At 30.8% G+C, this 19,007-nt stretch overlaps 4 protein-coding genes across 5 annotated transcripts; 1 reads left to right on the forward strand and 3 right to left on the reverse strand.

Annotated features, from left to right (window-relative positions):
• Window positions 1-2,593: 2,593 nt before the first annotated feature.
• On the reverse strand, window positions 2,594-3,217 carry LOC110656602 (uncharacterized). Its single transcript, XM_021813464.2, has one exon. The coding sequence runs from the start codon at window positions 3,215-3,217 to the stop codon at window positions 2,594-2,596; it is 624 nt and encodes a 207-aa protein (XP_021669156.2).
• A 1,206-nt stretch (window positions 3,218-4,423) lies between these two features.
• LOC110656541 (cystinosin homolog) lies at window positions 4,424-8,521 on the reverse strand. Its single transcript, XM_021813365.2, has 8 exons — window positions 8,290-8,521; window positions 8,054-8,186; window positions 6,950-7,039; window positions 6,727-6,851; window positions 5,724-5,766; window positions 5,093-5,210; window positions 4,955-5,004; window positions 4,424-4,781 (listed from the first exon to the last, which is right to left on the reverse strand). Exons 1-8 carry the CDS (start codon window positions 8,406-8,408, stop codon window positions 4,635-4,637), a joined length of 825 nt encoding a protein of 274 aa, XP_021669057.2. The 5' UTR covers window positions 8,409-8,521; the 3' UTR covers window positions 4,424-4,634.
• Window positions 8,522-11,745: 3,224 nt separating this feature from the next.
• On the reverse strand, window positions 11,746-14,117 carry LOC110656533 (cystinosin homolog). Of its 2 annotated transcripts, XM_021813358.2 has the most exons (8): window positions 13,663-14,117; window positions 13,454-13,586; window positions 13,219-13,308; window positions 13,014-13,138; window positions 12,735-12,777; window positions 12,478-12,595; window positions 12,347-12,396; window positions 11,746-12,005 (listed from the first exon to the last, which is right to left on the reverse strand). In XM_021813358.2, exons 1-8 carry the CDS (start codon window positions 13,779-13,781, stop codon window positions 11,862-11,864), a joined length of 822 nt encoding a protein of 273 aa, XP_021669050.2. In that variant the 5' UTR covers window positions 13,782-14,117; the 3' UTR covers window positions 11,746-11,861. The 2 variants fall into 2 exon arrangements, with proteins under 2 accessions (XP_021669050.2, XP_021669051.2); XM_021813359.2 differs by lacking the exon at window positions 13,219-13,308.
• Window positions 14,118-15,477: 1,360 nt separating this feature from the next.
• Window positions 15,478-18,435, forward strand: LOC110656601 (uncharacterized). The gene is made up of 4 exons (XM_021813463.2): window positions 15,478-16,032; window positions 16,423-16,597; window positions 17,672-17,949; window positions 18,118-18,435. Exons 1-4 carry the CDS (start codon window positions 15,592-15,594, stop codon window positions 18,220-18,222), a joined length of 999 nt encoding a protein of 332 aa, XP_021669155.2. The 5' UTR covers window positions 15,478-15,591; the 3' UTR covers window positions 18,223-18,435.
• Window positions 18,436-19,007: the final 572 nt, after the last annotated feature.

Here is a 19,007-nt window from a genome sequence, read left to right on the forward strand (position 1 = left end):
CTGCCTTTTGTACTTCCTCATTCCACCACCATCTCTCTTTTGAGGGTGGTCCATGTCCTTTAGACTCTCCAAGTACTTTTCTAGCTACTTCTCTAATCTTTGATGCCATCTGTATCCACATATCATTGGCCTCCATATCCAGCTTCCATACTTCGGACTTGAGAAGCTCATTTTTGAACTTCACTTGCTTTACTCCTTTGAACTCCCACCACTTTGTTCGAGCTACACTATTTCTTCTGACCTTACTTGAATTGTTCCTAAACTTGACATCTAAGACCACCAACCGATGTTGACTTGTTAAAGCCTCTCTTGGAATGACCTTGCAATCCTTGCATAGAGCTCTATTTGTCTTCCTGGTTAAGAGAAAGTCGATTTGGCTTCTATGTTGCCCACTTTTGAAAGTCACTAAATGTGACTCTCTTTTTATAAAGTAGGTATTTGTTAGTATTAGGTCGTATGCCATAGCAAAATCCAGGATGCTTTTTCCCTCCTCATTTCGACTGCCAAAACCAAAACCTCTATGAACATTCTCATAACCTTGTCTATCACTTCCTACATGTCCATTCAAATCTCCACCAATGAAAACATTCTCTTCATTCGGTATGCTTTGCATTAAATCATCCATATCTTTCCAAAACCTTTGTTTACTCCCACTGTCTAGTCCTATTTGTAGGGCATAAACACTAACTATATTTATTGTTTCTCCTTCTAATACTAGCTTTACTAGTATAATTCTATCTCCTACTATTTTCACAGCTATTATTGCGTCTTTTAATGTCCTGTCTATGATTATGCCCACTCCGTTCTTGTTCCTCTCCTTTCCGGTAAATCACAGTTTGTATCCTGAATTACCCACTTCCTTACTTTTCTCTCCTACCCATTTAGTCTCCTGAATGCAAGCAATATCCACCCTTCTCCTTTCCAAGGTATCCACAAGCTCCATTAATTTTCCTGTAAGTTATCCAACATTCCAAGTACCAACCCAGATCCTCCTCCTATCCTGCTCCTTCCTAATTGGTCTCCTTCTATGATATCTTCTATTGTTTTCTATGTCTATCTTGTGTTCTGTTCTACTATCTGTCCTATAGACTTCTTTACCCACATCAGTCCATGATGTGGGAACCCTTGCTCACTTAACACCACACCCGGGCGCCGGCATGGCGCGTCGCTTTCGGTGAACTTCCTACACCCTTGCATATTTCTCACTACACCCGGGCTCCGATGTAGCGCGTCGTTAGTAGAGGACGCCCCAACGTTTGTATCATTTGAATCCATATCATAAAGGTGTGACGAAATTTTTACGCTGGTTGTCACTACAGTAACCCTCCTCCTTTATCCGGGCTTGGGACCGACTAAGCGCAAATACTTAGGCTGAGTTAATATTAATCTACACATTTAAATAAAAATATATTATTTATTTTGATTTTTAAATCCTTTTTAATTTACATGAACTTTTTTTTCTCTAAATGTATAATCTTAATTATATAAAAGAAGTTTGTGTTATTAAAAAAAAAAAGGAGAAGAGAGAGTAAATGACACTTGAAACTTGTATTATAATAAATACGACAAATATAATTTAAAATTTAAATTTTCAATCTCTATATTTTCTCATGAAAATAATTTATAGAGCATTTTAAAAAAATGACTTAATTTTTATATATGAAATAATTTTATTATCTCCATTAATTCACATTAAATATGGATCAAATTGTTCTCTCAACCATTTTTCTTTAATTAATATGGCATGATGTAATAGTATTGAAATCTTATTTAAAATGTTGAGTCCCAACCAAAACAAAAAAAGAGGAAAAGGTTAATGCCTTAGTCCAAACGATTGGACATTTAAAACGACAGAGTTTCCTACAGCACTATCTAATTCTTGACTTGCACGCATTGGTGTATCTCAAACGCCCAACTCGCACTTAATCCGTACGCTAACAATTCTTTTGCTCTTAACACTTTATTCAGTACCAGCATTTAAGATAATATTTAATATTTTTAATAATATTAAAATATTATTTTTTATTTATATTATTTAATAATATAATATTTATATTAATATTTAAAATTAAAATAATAATTCATAAAATATTTATTTTTTAATTTTTTAAAGATTAAAAAAAATATTTTAATAGAGATTAAAAAATATTATTTTTTAAATATTTATATTTTAAATTATTATCAAACAGTTAATAAAAATAATTGATAGCTAATAAATATTAAAATACTTAATATTATTAAATGGACTCTATATTAATATAATAAATTTATATTTGAATATTTAATTTTTTAATTTAAAAAAATAAAATTTATTTAAATCCTTACATTAAAATTACATAAATTAATCTATACTCTTTACTGTTATTCTTTAATATGATTAGTTTTAATTGAGATTCAAACTCAAAATCTAAGATAAATTGAACAAAGTTATTTCTAAGCTTCTATTAACCAAGTACCCAACTGAATCAAACACACAAAATACATTATTTATTTTTAATTTAATAAACATTCTTGTGATATGTGAGGAAGCATTTAAAAAATCATCCTCCAAATATTACATAAATATATTAACACAATTTAAACAAGAGCAAAATCACATTTCTTCAACCAAACACCAACCATCATCTCCCTCAATTTGATCCACTAAGAAACCCACATCACAAAAACTCAACCCATCATCATCATCATCATCATCATGTTCTCTATTGTCCTTATCATCATTAACATTAGCATCAGCAATTTCTTCAATCTGAACCCCTTCATCCATCTCTCTTGAGCTCGAAGTCTCATTCTCCCAATAACTATCATAATCGCCATCAATGCCATCATCCAAATAATCATCTTCATTCGCCAGATGATTCAAAATCCCAGTAGCAGAAACCCCAGAAAAGTTCAAGCCAGGACGACCATCCGCCATCCGCCAATTGATCAACCTATAATTAGAAGCAACATCAAGGGACTTAAGCTTCTCGGTACCTTTAGTCTTGTTCTTGGACTTGCAAGAAGGGTGCAAGTGACAGCCATTACAGCGAGGCCTGGTGCACTTTCCGGTGAACTTGGAATGGTTGGTGGGGCGAGGGTGGACCTTGGCGAATAATCCGGCAGTAGGGGGAGAGTCAAACCTGTTGAAGAATCTGGAGTGGGGCTTGGGGTTCCATGGAGAAGGCAAGATCCTGTAGGTCCTAACCATTCCATGCTGGCGACCTTCCCTCCTCATCTTGGACAAGAATGGCTTTGTGGGCTAGAAGAAAAACAAGAAATGGCAAATGGAGATGAGGAAGAATCAGTATTTATAGAGTTTATCGGCAAGAGACATGCTTGGGCAGCAAGGTGTTTTGGTTGGACAGAGTGCGTGGAGACCAAGCTAGGGATTGACAACTCACCTTGGTTAATTAATTAGAGCTTTATTACTTCTTTTTATAAAAAAAATAATTTTAATAATTTTTTATTGTATTAATATTAAATCCAAATAATTCAAGATTAATCTTTCCTTCCATAACTCTGTAATAAGAAAAAATATATTTATTTTTTTAATTAACTTTATATAAATATTATATTTAAATATTTAATTTAAAAATTATTAAACTTATTATTATATAAAAATAAATTTATAATAGCCACGTCCTTAATTTCATCTTTCTTTTTTTTCTCACAGTAAACATCTTCGTTGTTAAGGTATTATACATAGTATAAAATGTATGGGAACAATCGTAGATGTTGACTCGTATCCCCCACCAAAAAGGCGGCAAGCAGGCCTTGGTCCATAAGCCAACTGTTAAACGCTGTCGTTTTACTGAACCTACCATTCCTTTTCAATAATCTCTCAATTGGGGACCTATTCCATACTGCCATACACATCATTCCTAACAGATACATATTTTTCTAATCACTTGGAATGTATTTTCTGCAACATCTAATGTCTTTTATATATTTATGAAAAAAAAGGAAATGATTTTTCTAAAACATTTTTATTTACTTTCGTTATATACAATTTAAAGTTACCACAAATGATGAATTTCATATTATTATTATTATTATTATTATTATCTTGGTACATTTTTTTTTCAAATTAATAAAATTATTAATATTATAATTTTTGTTAATATTCAATTCATATGCAATGTGTATTGATTTTATTATTATTGCAAAATATATTATGCATACCAGCATATACCCTCTTGGTTTACCACTTTTGGCATACCCAAACAAATTATCAGGCTTTTGACTTCAAAAACAATTTGTAAGAAAGCTACAGAAAGTGTTTGTATCTGTGATTTATGCCTGATTATTTCATGTCCAATTCCCAAGTCCCAACAGAACCACTGAGTGAACAAATGTGATTTCATGAACACAAAATCAAGGCTGACTCTGCATTGTGTTCTGTGGATTTGTATGCATATCAGGCCTCATTTGTCACATCAAATAAGTAAAAACAAAACTTTGAAATACTTATGGAAGAAACAGCTCTTACATTTACATAAATACTTTATCTTTCAGCTACTTATAATTCAATGACTATGGATGCATTTGTTCTTGTACAACAGGCAAATACAAGATAAAGAAACAGCATCAATGTTGACTATCTTTACACAAATCTATATGTTTATTTCTAATGTTATCGGCCAAGGTAAGCCTTACACATTTTCTGATGATGGGTCATCGGCAGACTTAACAAGCGGCTCTGCCCCCTCTTCATTTGGCTTGGGAGAGATGTGCGCTTTCTTGGCAGGATATAATATATAATGCTGAAACATGAAAAGGAGGTCGAAGAATACAGAGACCTACAAAATGTATTATGTCAAGACCAATGCAAACAAGAAAAAATAAGAGGTAAACATGATTATCAAAAAGTAATTTTTTATTTTAGGAAAAAAGGATACCAAGAGAGATAACTTTTTGAACAAAATATACTTGGCAATTTAAAATGACATCAAACAACAGAAACGTTACATACCAAAGACAGCAATGTCTTCCCTATGTTGCCATAAAAGTTCACCCAAGAATCTGGAATAGACAATGAGATCAAGTCAACATTATGCATAAATATCATTTCAGATAACAAGATTTTTCAGTTTGACAAGCGATGACACACTTTGGTCTATAGACTGAACAGCCATTTGGGCATAATTTGCTATGCCTCCAAGAAAGTCAAGCAAAATGTTCCCAATGCTGAAGCCGTCAGTGCTCTTTCGCATGAAGTTCATTACTGCCTGTATCTCAAAGCAATCACAAACAATATTAGAGGTGCCATATCATGTCAGCATCAAAATTTATATGACTTCATTATTATTAGACAATATATGTTTACGTTTTTTGTAATATCAAGATTAGGGTAATAAAAAAATAGTCAATATTCAAAAGTTTGAGCTAACAAATTTATAAATTTGAAAATTTGTCAAATTTTAAATGTAGTCTAAATTTTCAATGATAGTTTAGAAATTTTAATTTTTAACATAACATATATTGTGAAGATTTTCACGTTTATTTTTAGAGATAATATGTATATTTTAATTGGACTCCCATATTAAAATTTCTGCATCTGTCACTGCCTTCATTGTAATGTATTATTATCCTGTCATGTAGTGCTCATGCAGACAGGTTTGAAACCAAGCCATACAAATGGGTCACTTAGGCTTTACCACCCCCGTTACCACAACATAGATGGCACTTAGTCTAGGCTTAGATGGACTTTTAAAGGAAAAGTAGAAGGAAGCAACTCAGACCTGGGGAATATACTTGATGACTGTCATAAAAACTTGAATTGAGCTGCAGAGAGGGAAAATGTAGCAAAGCATTATAAAGAAATTTAAAACAGTGACTCATCAGTCTATCTAATGACAAACTAATAAAGAAATAATGAAATAAACTCATCGAAGAAAGTTTATACTGCACAAACACAGAGAAATAAGCGTCATTTTGTTCTCACCACCATGCATTTATTATATACCTACAGGGAACTCTTTTCTCTGTAGAAAACAACTTCATTTTTCACTCTTTTATCTTCTTTGCATATGACCAGTGAACTCATTTCAAAATTCAAACTAATCATACTACGTTAAGCCAATGTATTCAACTTTCTAGACTACCAAGAGTGCAATCCCACACCAACAACAGAGACAGAAATGCCAACTTATGAAGAAAGAAGTTCGAGATTTTCTAAAGTTTCCATATCATTAACTTATAGGAAAGGCATATATATTATATATGGTCCTAAAAAAGATTACATGACTGAAAAATCAAGTGGAAGGCAATCCCAGTAACAGCAAAGGTAAAAACCAAATGAAAAGTAGATAAAGAAAAAGAGGCTACATGGACCATAAATTTGAGACAGTACAGCCCATTTGAAAAAATAAGTCAGGAAACTCTGACTCTATCGCCAGGCACAGAACACCTATGTCAAAGTTGGATGCACCAAAAAAAGGGTACCCTATTTCAATTTCAACAAAAATCTTGAAGCGTCAGTGAGAAGGAAGAAGTTATCTTTCCAGAAAAATTAAGCAGAAAGCCACTCTAGTGTGGCTTTGTTAATAAGATCTGACCGCAAAAGACTTGCTGCCGATGTAGTGACCTTCTAAGTCTACTAAACCAAATCCTGATTAATACAGTTCAGGATTCGATACTTTTAGATCTTGAAAATAAAATTTGATATACATCACAAACCACCTCATATTTAAGAGGTTTTCATGTCAAGTTCACATGAAGTTAGGAATCAAATGGGCAACTTACTTGAAGATTGAGATCAACCACAACCAAGAGTGGCTAGGCAAAGCTATGAAAAAACAAACAGCTGCAACTAGCCAAACAGCACAGACAATTGCTATAGCAATCTTAGAGACCTTTTGATTGCCACGCTGTTCAAAAGGCAAAATTATTGCATCAGACATTCAAGGTTCTATATACAGGACAAAAGGAAAACATTAACCATTTTGAAGAAGACTAAACCACTTACATCATAGATTGCAATTTGGAGCAATGTAATTGCTGTCAACAGAACAGCATGCATTGAAAAGGCAACATCATTTGCAGCTACAGGTATCATCTGCAATAAGGAAAAAAATAATTAACAAACCAATGAGCATAAAGATATCCAAATGCTGTATATTTAACTCCACTGGAGTGCATTCATGAACACCAAATCAACGGAATTCCAGTATATTTGAAATAAGTGGTTCAAATTAATGCCTAGTATGTCGTAGTGCAAGTCAGTAGTGTGAAAATTGATGAGGTATATAAACTAATACAGAACCAGTTAACTGAAATCCATACCCTAGAATCAAGTTCAGGATTTCCTTCAAGACATTCAAGTGACTTATATTCCAGGGTATAGATTTCAACAAACTGGCTCTATGCTATTTATCTGCCACTTCATTAATATGGATCTGCATGGTGAAAATGAAAGTGCTGAAAAATAACACCAATATTTTTTAAAGGACAGAAAAGATAAATTAAAGAGTATATTTTTGCCTTTGTGCAAATATGCAGAGGAAAATGGTCATCCATTGAAGTTTAAAAAAGAAAAGAGAAAATCAAAACTATCAAATCTTGATAATTGTTGGTTCCTCAATAAGTTGGAAGGACCCCATGTATGATCTATGCAATGACAATAAACCAATAATTGACTTCTAGAACCAAGTGAGCCAAAACAAGCAACAGGGAATCAATGACATCTTAATTATAGGGAAGTCATCCCCTCCAATTTTGAGGCCCAAGTAAACTTAAACCACTGAAGCTAAGACTGCATGTGATTCTGATATATACATCTCAACATAGTCCTGATTAAAAATCCAGTCTAATAATCACCTAAACCGAATGACCATATGCGAAACACTACCAAAACTGACAGAAAGTAAAAGATTTTTCATAATATCCATTCTTCCACAAGATCAGCAAATGATTATGTAATAAAATGGAAAATAAACCAATCCCAGATAAAATTGTTTTATGGGGTGAAAAAAAAAAAAGAGGGGGGGGGAGGGGGGGGGTGTGTGGCGGGCGCGGAAGGAAATTTAATGAATTTAAATACTAATATGAAACACAAAGCAAAAGCACAAACCTCTCCGTAGCCATACTTGTCGAAATACTGCTTCTGAATAGCAGAGCTGAAGTAAAGAGAAGCGTTGTAAATCAAATAGGAGGAGTGTTTGGTCAAATTCAACATCACGAAATCGAAGTTCAAACCCACCACGCTGTGGAAGCCAAAGAAAAAACCGAATATCGTCAAAGCAAGAAAGAGGTATTGAAGGATGAGATACATCACTCATGAAATTGAAATCCCCAAGGAAAGGAAACCTTTTCCGGCGGAAATTCAAGATAATTTGAGGATAGAAACTGATGGACCAAGAAAAGAAGGCGATCCATCCAAAGGTTTCGTATGTGATTTCGAGTGGAATTGAATTCCATGACGCCATTTCTCTCCCTCCGAGCTGGCTCCGGCGATGTTTCTAATATGGCTGGGGAGAGCACTTTCGCCCGATGACAGTCTTTTCTTAAGCCCTCGGATCAAATTGCTGATTTCAATTTTACTAGAAAAGTTGACTAAAACTAAAAATAAATAAATAAATAAATAAAAATTCATATTTTCATTTATTAAGTGTTACTAATTACTTCATCATAAAATTTTATTTACTACTTGTTTTCTTTTTTTTTTAACAAATTACTTATTTTCTTGAAAATTAATTATTTATAAAATATTTTAATATTTTAATAAAATTATTAAAATTTAAAGAATTATATTTTAAAAAAAATATTTTATTTTTTTATTTAACAAAAAAATATTTTCTATTATAAATCACTATAATAATGATTTTTTCCATTAAATAAATTATTTTAATTTAATTAAAAATAAACATTCACATGAAATTTTTTACACAAATTTTTTTTCATAAAGACGAAATAAATTTATTATTAATTACTACTAAAATAAAAAAAAGACATAATTATTAAATCTGATCCAAATATTTGTTTCATTGAGAGAGAATCATTAATTTTGTCATTGAGTTATTAATTTAATCAATAAATTATTTTAATATAAATAAAATAAGTTAATTAGTTAAGTTTTTAATTTTTTAAACATAATATTATTTTAAAAATGAATTATTAAATAAAACAGAAAAATTAAACAAATTGTATTTATTTTTATATTTATAATTACTAATATTATATAATATAAAAATAATTTATTTATTTATTATAAAAATAATTTTAATATATTTATATATGATAATTTAATTCATATAAAATAATTATTATTAAATAAAAAAATATATTTTATAAAATAAAAATATATATAATTATTAAGTTAAATTAATTTGACTGAATTATTATTAATAAAGGATTTAATAATAGTGGGAAAGAGGTGGGCGGGATTTGTCTCCAGCTAAGCCAATGAATCAGGACGGGATTACCGCCATATTCATCAAGTGGCATTGGGCTTCTAGACCTGCTGTCCAAGATCATAGTCATCAAAGCAAATTATTTGGTGTATCGTGTCTTTACTCATAAAAATATATATTTTATTTTTTAAAATTTAAGTCTCAATTATTATTCTCTTAATACCCTAATTTTTAGCGTATTAAACACAAAAAATTATATAATAAATTTACAAAAAAATTTATTTAGTATAAATTATTTCATATATTTAGTTAATTAAAATTTAAAAAATTATTTTATTATTTGATTCGTTGTATTTTGTAAGAATTCATTATTATTTTAATAATATATTAATTATTAAATAAATATATATTTTTTAATATATATAAATATATAATTAATATCAATTTTGAAGGATAATTAATAGCAAATTTAAGAAAATTGAAATATATTGTTTTTTATAATTAATAATTTATTTTTTATTTATAAATAAAATAATTCGGTTTTTGGTTTCTTGAATGGTTTATTTATTTATTTATCATTTTTTTATTGGTTCATAATTTCATTTAGAAATCCTGCATAAAACTGCTGCTTCATTACATAATTTATTCTTCAACCAATACTAATTTGTCTTGTTAATGCATATCCAACTTCATTCATAATTATAATATAAATATTACATATTTAATTATATTATTTGATAATATAAAAAAATTTAACATAATAAAATAATAATTAAGTAACGTAGTTAATTATATTTAAAATAATGTAATAGTCATTATATATAAATATATATATATATGTATATATATATCATGATTATTTATTTTAATTTTTTAATTTATTATTAATACAATCACTACTACCATTACTTAGTCACCACAATTATTACAACCATTACTTCTACTTTGTCTTCATTATCACCACAACTATCATCATCACTATCATTTTATCATTATAGCTATCAACATTACTTAACTATTATTAGTATCACTTAGTTATTGTCAGCTTAACTACCACCTCATCAATATTACCACTACTATCTCACCTTACTACCACTACTACCATCTAACTATCCTTGTTACCATCACCGTCGCTACTACCACTCGACTAACAATCATTGCAACCATTATCACTCAAAATTAACATTATAAATAAATTAAATATTAAAATAAAATTTATCATTACATTTCACTACTTATGTTTTTATTTTGCAACAAAGCGGAGGAATGTAATAACAATTACATTACATTCTTATATTTGGTTATAAAATAAAAATATAAGTAGTATAATAAAATGATAATTTTTATTTTAATATTTAATTTATTTATAATGTTAATAATAAGTTATAATAGTTATAATGATTGGTAGTCATGTGATACTAGTAGCTAAATGGTGACAGTGATGGCGATAACGATAGTTAGATGACGGTGGTTGCAAGATAAGATAGTAGTTGTGGTAGTGACGGTAGTGGCCAAGTGATGTAGAGGTAAAAGTAGTTAAACGGTGATAGTGGTGGTGGTGATGGTGACGGTGTGACAGTAGTTGTAATAAATAATAATAATGGTGACTTGGTAGTAGTGGTAATATTGACAATAAATAAAAAAATCAAAATAAGTAATTATGATTACATCCATTTTTATATGTAATGGTCATTACGTTAGTTTAAGTATAATTAATTACATTATATAATTGTCATTCCATTATATTAAAATTTTTTTGTATTAGCAAACAACATAATTAAATATGTAATGTAATCATGATTATATTATAACTTTAATTACATCATACCAAGTATGACCATAGTTCACCATCATTTTAATGTTAGTCTTAAGTTTTTGGTAAAATGTTTAAAAAATAAAGGATAAATGTGCTTAGTAAAAAGTTAAAAAATTAAGTGTTTGATGTCATCATTGTAAATTTTAATCTTTAAATAGAATAATTATTAACCTAATTCTCACAAAATTTAACCTTTCGGAGGATATAAATATTAATGATTTGAAAAGTTAACTTAATTTTTTTAAATATTTAAACATCATTAATAAGGGGTTAAAATTTATAAAAATAATAATTATTCTTTATTAACTCATAATAAATGCGCCTAAGATTAAACAATAAAATAAAGTAGTTTTGATTTTAATTTAAAAAAAAAAACTAAAACTGTTTATGTAATTTATTCTCTATTGTTGTTTAGAAATTAAAATTTTACAAAAATTCAATCCGATTAACTTTTTTAGTCAATTCTTGTATTTTGAATGAAAGAATTCATTTCTTTCTAACTTAAAATTTTAATTAAAAAAAAATAAAAATCAAACATAATTATATGCGGACCCAATTAAATTATTTTCTTACAAATGATTTATTTTAAACAAAGCCTAAATAAATCATAATCCATTCTTGATTGAATCATTTACTAATATTAATCCACTAATAATATAAATTTCTTTGAGAATAAACCTAATAAGTGTGCTATGAACCAGTATATAAAATATCTACACATTTTCAGACTGTGAAGAGCAATTTGGTGGCTGTGCACTTTCTCCATTGATTTCAGGGGAGCTATGCCTATGCTGCTTCTTGGCTGAATACAGGATATAATGTTGAAACATGAAAAGAAGGTCAAACAATATGGACACCTGCAAAATATGCATCATGTCAACACCAACCAACGCGAAAGGAACAATGATGAAAACTAATTTGAGTATACAGTCCAGGGAAAATAGATCGAGATCAAGTCAAATTTTACTCTAAAAATTAGCTCGAAAGGCGTAAGTTTACCTAAATTTTATATATGTAACTTAAACATCTAGTCCCGAACTGATGTGAGACAAAAGGTTATATAATTTTTTTTTTTTTTTATCATTCTGTTTGATATCAATTTCACATAAACTAATAATTTTATAAGTAGAAAATAATATAAAGCATCAAGTACTGGATCATAGTGAAAAACAATTATGTGTAATTAAGTGTTGCATACCAGAGAGAGCATTGTCTTCCCTATGTTGCCATAGAAGTTCACCCAGGAATCTATAGAAACAAAAAAGAAAAGGCTAAGGAAGATTGTTTCAGATGGATGGAAAATTTGTGTTTCAGGAGAATATAACATACGTTGGTCTATAGATTGTGCAGTCATTTGGGCATAATTTGTTACCCCTCCAAGAAAATCAAGTAAAATGTTCCCAATGCTGAACCCATCAGTGCTCTTTCTCATGAAGTTCATGGCTGCCTGTATCTCAATAGAGGAATTGCAAGTAAATAAAAAAAATATTTTACCTTTTTTTTCTGATTCATTTATTTTTTATTGATTTAGCCATTGTTTGTTTACTGTAATGAGAATAAAAGAAAATAATTCAGTAATTTCTGACCTGGGGAATGTACTTTATCACTGTCATGCAAACTTGAATTGAGCTGCAAATAAATTTCAGTAACAGGTTTAAAAAGGATTATTTCTACCAATATTTATATTATTAGGAAGATAAAGCTGCCCATTCCTATTGAAAATAGACAATTCCTTATAGTGATAAATGGCAATCAATCAGTGTTGTTGGGTGGAGCAGAGATAAGGCAGAGTTGTAGTACCGATAAGAAACAACAAATCAAATGCAAACAGGAAGTCACCAAATCAAATGCAAACAGCAACTTACTTGAAGACAGAGATAAGCCACAGCCAAGAATGGCGATGCAATGCTACAAAGAAACAAACTGCAGCAGCTACCCACACAATAAAGACAATTGCTATGGCAATCTTGGATACCTTTTGATGCCCGCGCTGTTAAAAAATGATTGCATTAGTAAAGATTTTAAGCAGAAAACAGTAGTTGTTGAAGATGAGTAAATTGTCAAGTTTACTTGGTAGATTGCAATTTGGAACAATGTAATTGCTGTCAACAGAACAGCATGAATTGAAAATGCAACATCATTTGCAGCTACAGGTATCATCTGCGATATAATGAAGATTAAAATTTGGATTTGGCCAAAGCCCATTTTCTTAATTCATTTAAAGACCTTGGATTTGAAGCTGAAACTAGAAACTATTTGCAATTTAACTGCCCAGATAGCAAGAAACTTGAGTACAAGTACTGACCTGTTTCTGGCCATACTTGTTAAAGTATTGCTTTTGGATAGCAGAGCTGAAGTAAAGAGAAGCGTTGTAGACCAAGTATGAGGAGTGCTTCGTCAAATTCAGGATCACGAAATCGAAGTTCAAACCCACCACACTGCAACAATGAAACCAGTTAAAAAATGCAGTAAAAGATAAGGCAGGGCAGACATTGTTAGCGAAGAAAATATTGCCTTTTTCGTCGGAAATTCAAGATGGCTTGTGGGTAGAAACTAATGGACCAAGAAACGAAGGCTATCCATCCCAAGAGCTCGTATGTGATCTTCAGAGGAAATGAGTTCCAGGCAGCCATATCTTGATTCTTGAAGAATTATCTAAGAAAGGAGAGAGAGATAGAGAGAGAGAGAGAGAGAGAGAGAAGTCCCAGGGCTGGTGCCAACAAATCCTGGTAAGGATCTAGTTTATATATGGAAATGAAAAGTGTTGTTCAAGTTTGAAAGAAGAGAAAAGAGCTCTGGCGTCAAGCAATTCAAGTGGAGAGTTGGTTTTGCTGTAAAAACCTTGCACGCTGATACAGGTAGAGTTTGGCGGGGCATTTGCCAATCGGTTTCCTGAATTGAGGATGCTTTCAAGGGTCGATTCATCTTATCACCATTAATGCTGAATATCTTGTGTGCGACTCACTAAACACTTTGCTTTCCAACAATTCAAATATTTATATTTAAATTTATGCGATATTATTGTCCTGTAATCATTATTATAATTTACTCTCTTCTATAAATAGTAATTACATTTAAAATTTTTACAATCATTAAAAAATATTAAATAATATCATTTTTATAAAAAAATATTAATAATTTATTTAATTATTTTTTAAAAAATTTAAAAAATAAATAACAATGTGATAAATAATTAATTTAATTAAAAAAATATAATAATAATAATAATTTTAAAAAATTATATAAATATCTATATTATTTTATAAAAATAAAGAATAAAATTAAAAAAATAATTAATTCTTTTCAACCTTCTAAACGGGACAAATAATTTTAAATATAATAAAAAATTAAATATAATTATTATTTATAAACAGATGAAACATTTAATTTTCTATATATTTAAAATAAATATTTAATATAATAATTATTAAATTTATAATTAATATATATATATATATATATATATATATATATATATATATATATATATATATATATATATATATGATCCACTAACTAAAGTTTGTCTGCCACCGTACCCAATTATCTTTTAGCTACCTTAGATGAGGATAATGACCTGCATTTTTCTTTCTCCAAGTTTAAATTTTGGAGCAAAGGGTCCATAAGCCATTTGTGCATTATGATATGGTTCTACGTATGCTTTACAGTTGAGACAATAAAGATGGCTAAAAGTCAATATTACTTGTTCCACACCACTTCCTTGGATTGAATTCTTTGCTACATTAAATTGGTGACCAAGTATTTTATTTAATTGGTAGAGAAAAATCAAAATTAATATTAAAAAAAAAGCAATTTTTTTTCTTTTTTTTAATAAATAAATTAAATGGGCTGCATTTTTTAAATTATATAATAGTGATTTTTTTTTCTTTTCTTTAAGTTGTATAGTAACAGCAAAGCTTTTGTCCGTACGACTAATTCGAGAAATGGGTTTTCTTGGTTTGTTGCAAATTTGAAATATTCATCTTTTAAGACTTTGATTTATTGATTTTTATCATAATTGTTTTTAAAAAGCACTATTTATATTACAATTTTTTTATATATTTTTAATATCATACAATAACGAAATAAAAATTCATGATAAATTTTTATTTTCTCCTCTCCAATTTAATTAAATATGTAAATAAGAGGTTTAGAGTTTTACAGCCTATTTAATATTATTATTAAAATTACTATTAAAAAATTATTAATTAAAGAATATTAAAAAATTAAATTTAATAAATTTTAATTATAAAAATATTAAAATAATAAAATTATTTTTTAAAATTATTTTTTTAATAATATTTAAAATAATAATGCTAAACGCTAACACATCGTTGTAAGTTGTCTGCTCCTCTTCCTCTCTGTGTGTGTGTGTGCGTGTGAACCCTGACGATCAAAATTACATTTTCATTGGCATTCTATAGTTCCCCGAAACCCTATCAGATGGCTACGTCACTAATCAACAAAACCCTCAATTCAATCAAAACCCCTAATTTCCTCACTCCACTCTCATCATCCCTCAACCGCCACTTTACCTCCGTCGCCACCGCCCAACAACACTCGCAGTCCGACCATCCATCTTCCTCCTTCACCTTCACCGACAACACTAACGCCTCCGGTGATAGCATATTAGTCAAGGCACCCAATTCGAATGGGAAACGTGATTCGGCGTCGTCGTCTTCAGTAACAATGCCAATGGCGTTTATGACTGGATCGATTGTGGGCAAGAGGTTTTACAAGCAAGTGACTACGAGAGAGGCGGATGATGGGAATGGATGGACGGTGATGCTTGATTATAGGACGCTTAAGACTCCTTCTAAAAGGCCACTGAAATTGCCCACTTTAGCCCTCGCTAAGGCCATTGCTGCTGAATGGGAGTATCAGGTGTGTCTGTATGCTCATTTATTGGCTTTCCTGTTCAATGATTGGCTTGTTTTAATCGGGTGTTTTCTGAGTTTTGTTTGATATCTAGTCGCTAAAAGTTGTGTTCTTTATGTATTTTGAGATATATGGCAACTCAAGTGGAATATTTTGTCAAAATTGAACTTTCCTCACTTGATTGCGAAATCCCATCATCTCTTATTCAGTGGTTTTGACTGAATGTCTGCATTTGAGTTCAGTTTTGGGATTCTACATTTGAGTTCAGTTTTTGACACTCAATAGACTAAAATGGTTTAAATATAAAAATAGCTTTTGCCCCCTCATTGATTTAGTTTTATTTGTGTGTATTCATTTGTTCTTATGATTGGAAGAATGTAATGTTATTTGTTGTAGCAAACAGATGGGATCAGGCCTTTTACAATGCCTCTCATGAAAATTGCGTGTACTGCACTGGAGAGAGTTCCACTCACGCGACCAAAAATTATAGAACACTTGATGAAGAAATTTAATCAAGATTTAGTTTTCTGTCGTGCCCCAGAGGATAATGCTCTCACCAGTGGTGTCTATGGTATGCCATTTATTAATCTAAAGCTGTATTCCCTATTTTGTGTCATCAAGCATGTATTTGTGTACTTTTTCTTGGAACATTGAATTCTTAGCATTTTATGTTAATGTTTTTCATTATGATGAAAGCAATGGTTCTTAGTTTGTCATCTTTGGTTGACTTTCTATTAAATGCTTCTTGCCCAAATTTTATATTTTTTTGGGGCTATATTTTCAACGAATGGTTTGGTTATTTTTAGTTTTAGATTCAATTTTTACTTGTTAGTTCATGGTTGGACTATGGTTTGCCAAAGATTGGTGCATTAGTTTAGCAAGAATCGAACTTGTGTGATTGTATGTAGGTTTATTCTTTGTTTATTATATGAACCTATCATTGTACTTGTGGCTGTTCTGTGCTGGTTTCTGTTGCTGAGGAATTTAGGACTAGGAATTTTTTGGCTTAAGTCGTGTCCATGTTATATATATTTTTGTGACGTGTGAAACTGCATCCAGCAAATTTAGTTTTCAGATCTTTAATATTGTTCCTATGGTTGGTAGTTGATTTTTCATGGATGGACTATATATATGACTTAGTAGAGTCATTTATTTGTTTTCTACTTACTGTTGACTGTGATGATTCAGTGGATATGTGGCTCAAACTACCTTCTGCATGGCTGGATAATATAACCATTATGCTTCTCTGGAAGACATGCCTCATTGCTGGGTCCCTTTCTATGTTACATGTGCGTATAGATGTGATGTATTTGAAAATTTTGAAAACACCGACCTTGATATTTGGCAGATTCAGTACTAGGATATCAATTTCTGAAGCTTCTTGTGAGAAACTACACTACAAAATTAATTTAAATGTATATTTATGTATTCATATTATGAAGTTCCTTTTGGCATAAAGATCTGCTATCTGTGACAAGAATACATTCCTTAGTTGCAAATTGGCACTAACCTTATCCTACTTTTGTCATAGCTGTTGCATGCTTGGTACTACTGCAACTTAATTGTTACGAATTCACTTACCACATATGGATTTTGTTTGTTCTCAATGATGATAATTATTGAATTACCTTGGAAATTTTTTCAGAGCTACAAGTGGAGAAAATTGATCCCTTGCTTGATTGGGTGAAATCCGAATTTGGCTTTAAGCCTGTTGTGTACTCGAGTTTTTTTGGTGGCCAGCAGGAGGAGGGTCTGGTGAAGGCATTAGAAGATCTTTTGAAGAAAACGGACAACTGTGAATTGGCATCAATTGATGCAATTGCATCAGCAGCCCATTCCTTGGTAATTGCTATTGGAATCTTTCGTGGAAAATTGAATATTGAGGAAGCCATTGAGTTGATCAGACTTGAAGAAGATTTGCAGGTTCTTGTTTTCGCTTTTTTCATGCACCCCTTTCTCTTTTTTCTCACATGCACACAGCCCCGCATGCATGCAAGAAACCTGTGTCTCAACCATACTTGAGGCATTCTGGTATATTTCTTGTTTTTATTTGCTATTCTGATGCATAAGCCCTTGTTAATTGCTTTGCAGGTTGACAAGTGGGGCTTAGTTGAAGGTGGTCATGATGTAGATATCGCTGATCTGAGGGTACAGATATCATCTGCAACTGTGTTCCTTGGTCTTTCGAGGATTTGAGCTCTGTGTGTGGCATTTTGCTCATAATGTTCAACCTAAATTCTAGCTTTAATGCTTGTTTGTCTTTTAAGATGTAGATCGTAGAATATATGTAATGCCTGAGGTTTTGTCAGAATTGTAGTTAATTGCTAAGATAAAGTATCATAATAATTGAATTCAGAACTAGAAGCAGTTTTTTTCCTATTACAATCAAGAGAATTCACAATTCTAGTTTTTCTCGTTGCCACTGGAGAATTTATATTTTGTCCCATGCAGTCCTGTTTGAAAGTGCTTTAAAATGCTTGTGTCTATGAATTGTAGGATTTAGAATGAAGGAAATGAGTGTGGGTTAAGTCTGCTGTCACCGAGGCATGGATAAATGGTTGAAGTTGATCACATTACGAATTATTTGCAATTAGCTATATTCCTTGTTAATGCCACTGTAGGTTTGTAGCAAGAGCTTTGTTATTCTTAATCAGATTGAGGGTTATATATGATCAAATAGTGCTGAGTTGCGCAAATCTCCTGGATAGGCAGTGCTTGACACATTGTGGCCTTAGTTCTCTCAAAAAAGTCGGCTCTTTTCTCTTCTGGTGGGTAGGTTTTTGGTATTGTCAATCTTCAACTACCTGTAATGAACTAATGATTGCAATAAAGAGTTTGGTTAGTAATAGATGTGTCGATATATATTACAAATCAGCAGCTAGGCTGCTGGTATTATTTTTTAGTTTTTTTTCATATTCCACTATTAGTTCATATCATCTACTTGATTGTTGAAACCAGGTGAGATTTGTTTTCCCCGTGTT

The sequence above is a fragment of the Hevea brasiliensis genome, chromosome 15 (assembly GCF_030052815.1).
Source record: "Hevea brasiliensis isolate MT/VB/25A 57/8 chromosome 15, ASM3005281v1, whole genome shotgun sequence".
NCBI classification, from domain to species: Eukaryota; Viridiplantae; Streptophyta; class Magnoliopsida; order Malpighiales; family Euphorbiaceae; genus Hevea; species Hevea brasiliensis.

Coding starts and splice junctions, on each gene's coding strand:
- LOC110656602 (XM_021813464.2), bottom strand. CDS start 3,217: ATGAGGAGGGAAGGTCGCCAGCATGGAATGGTTAGGACCTACAGGATC.
- LOC110656541 (XM_021813365.2), bottom strand. CDS start 8,408: ATGGCGTCATGGAATTCAATTCCACTCGAAATCACATACGAAACCTTT. Junction 8,187..8,289: donor TTGAATTTCCGCCGGAAAAG/GTTTCCTTTCCT, acceptor TGGCTTCCACAG/CGTGGTGGGTTTGAACTTCG. Junction 6,852..6,949: donor TCCAAATTGCAATCTATGAT/GTAAGTGGTTTA, acceptor CCTTTTGAACAG/CGTGGCAATCAAAAGGTCTC.
- LOC110656533 (XM_021813358.2), bottom strand. CDS start 13,781: ATGGCTGCCTGGAACTCATTTCCTCTGAAGATCACATACGAGCTCTTG. Junction 12,778..13,013: donor TGGCTTATCTCTGTCTTCAA/GTAAGTTGCTGT, acceptor ATTTATTTGCAG/CTCAATTCAAGTTTGCATGA. Junction 12,397..12,477: donor TGCACAATCTATAGACCAAC/GTATGTTATATT, acceptor TTGTTTCTATAG/ATTCCTGGGTGAACTTCTAT.
- LOC110656601 (XM_021813463.2), top strand. CDS start 15,592: ATGGCTACGTCACTAATCAACAAAACCCTCAATTCAATCAAAACCCCT. Junction 16,033..16,422: donor CTGCTGAATGGGAGTATCAG/GTGTGTCTGTAT, acceptor TATTTGTTGTAG/CAAACAGATGGGATCAGGCC. Junction 17,950..18,117: donor GACTTGAAGAAGATTTGCAG/GTTCTTGTTTTC, acceptor ATTGCTTTGCAG/GTTGACAAGTGGGGCTTAGT.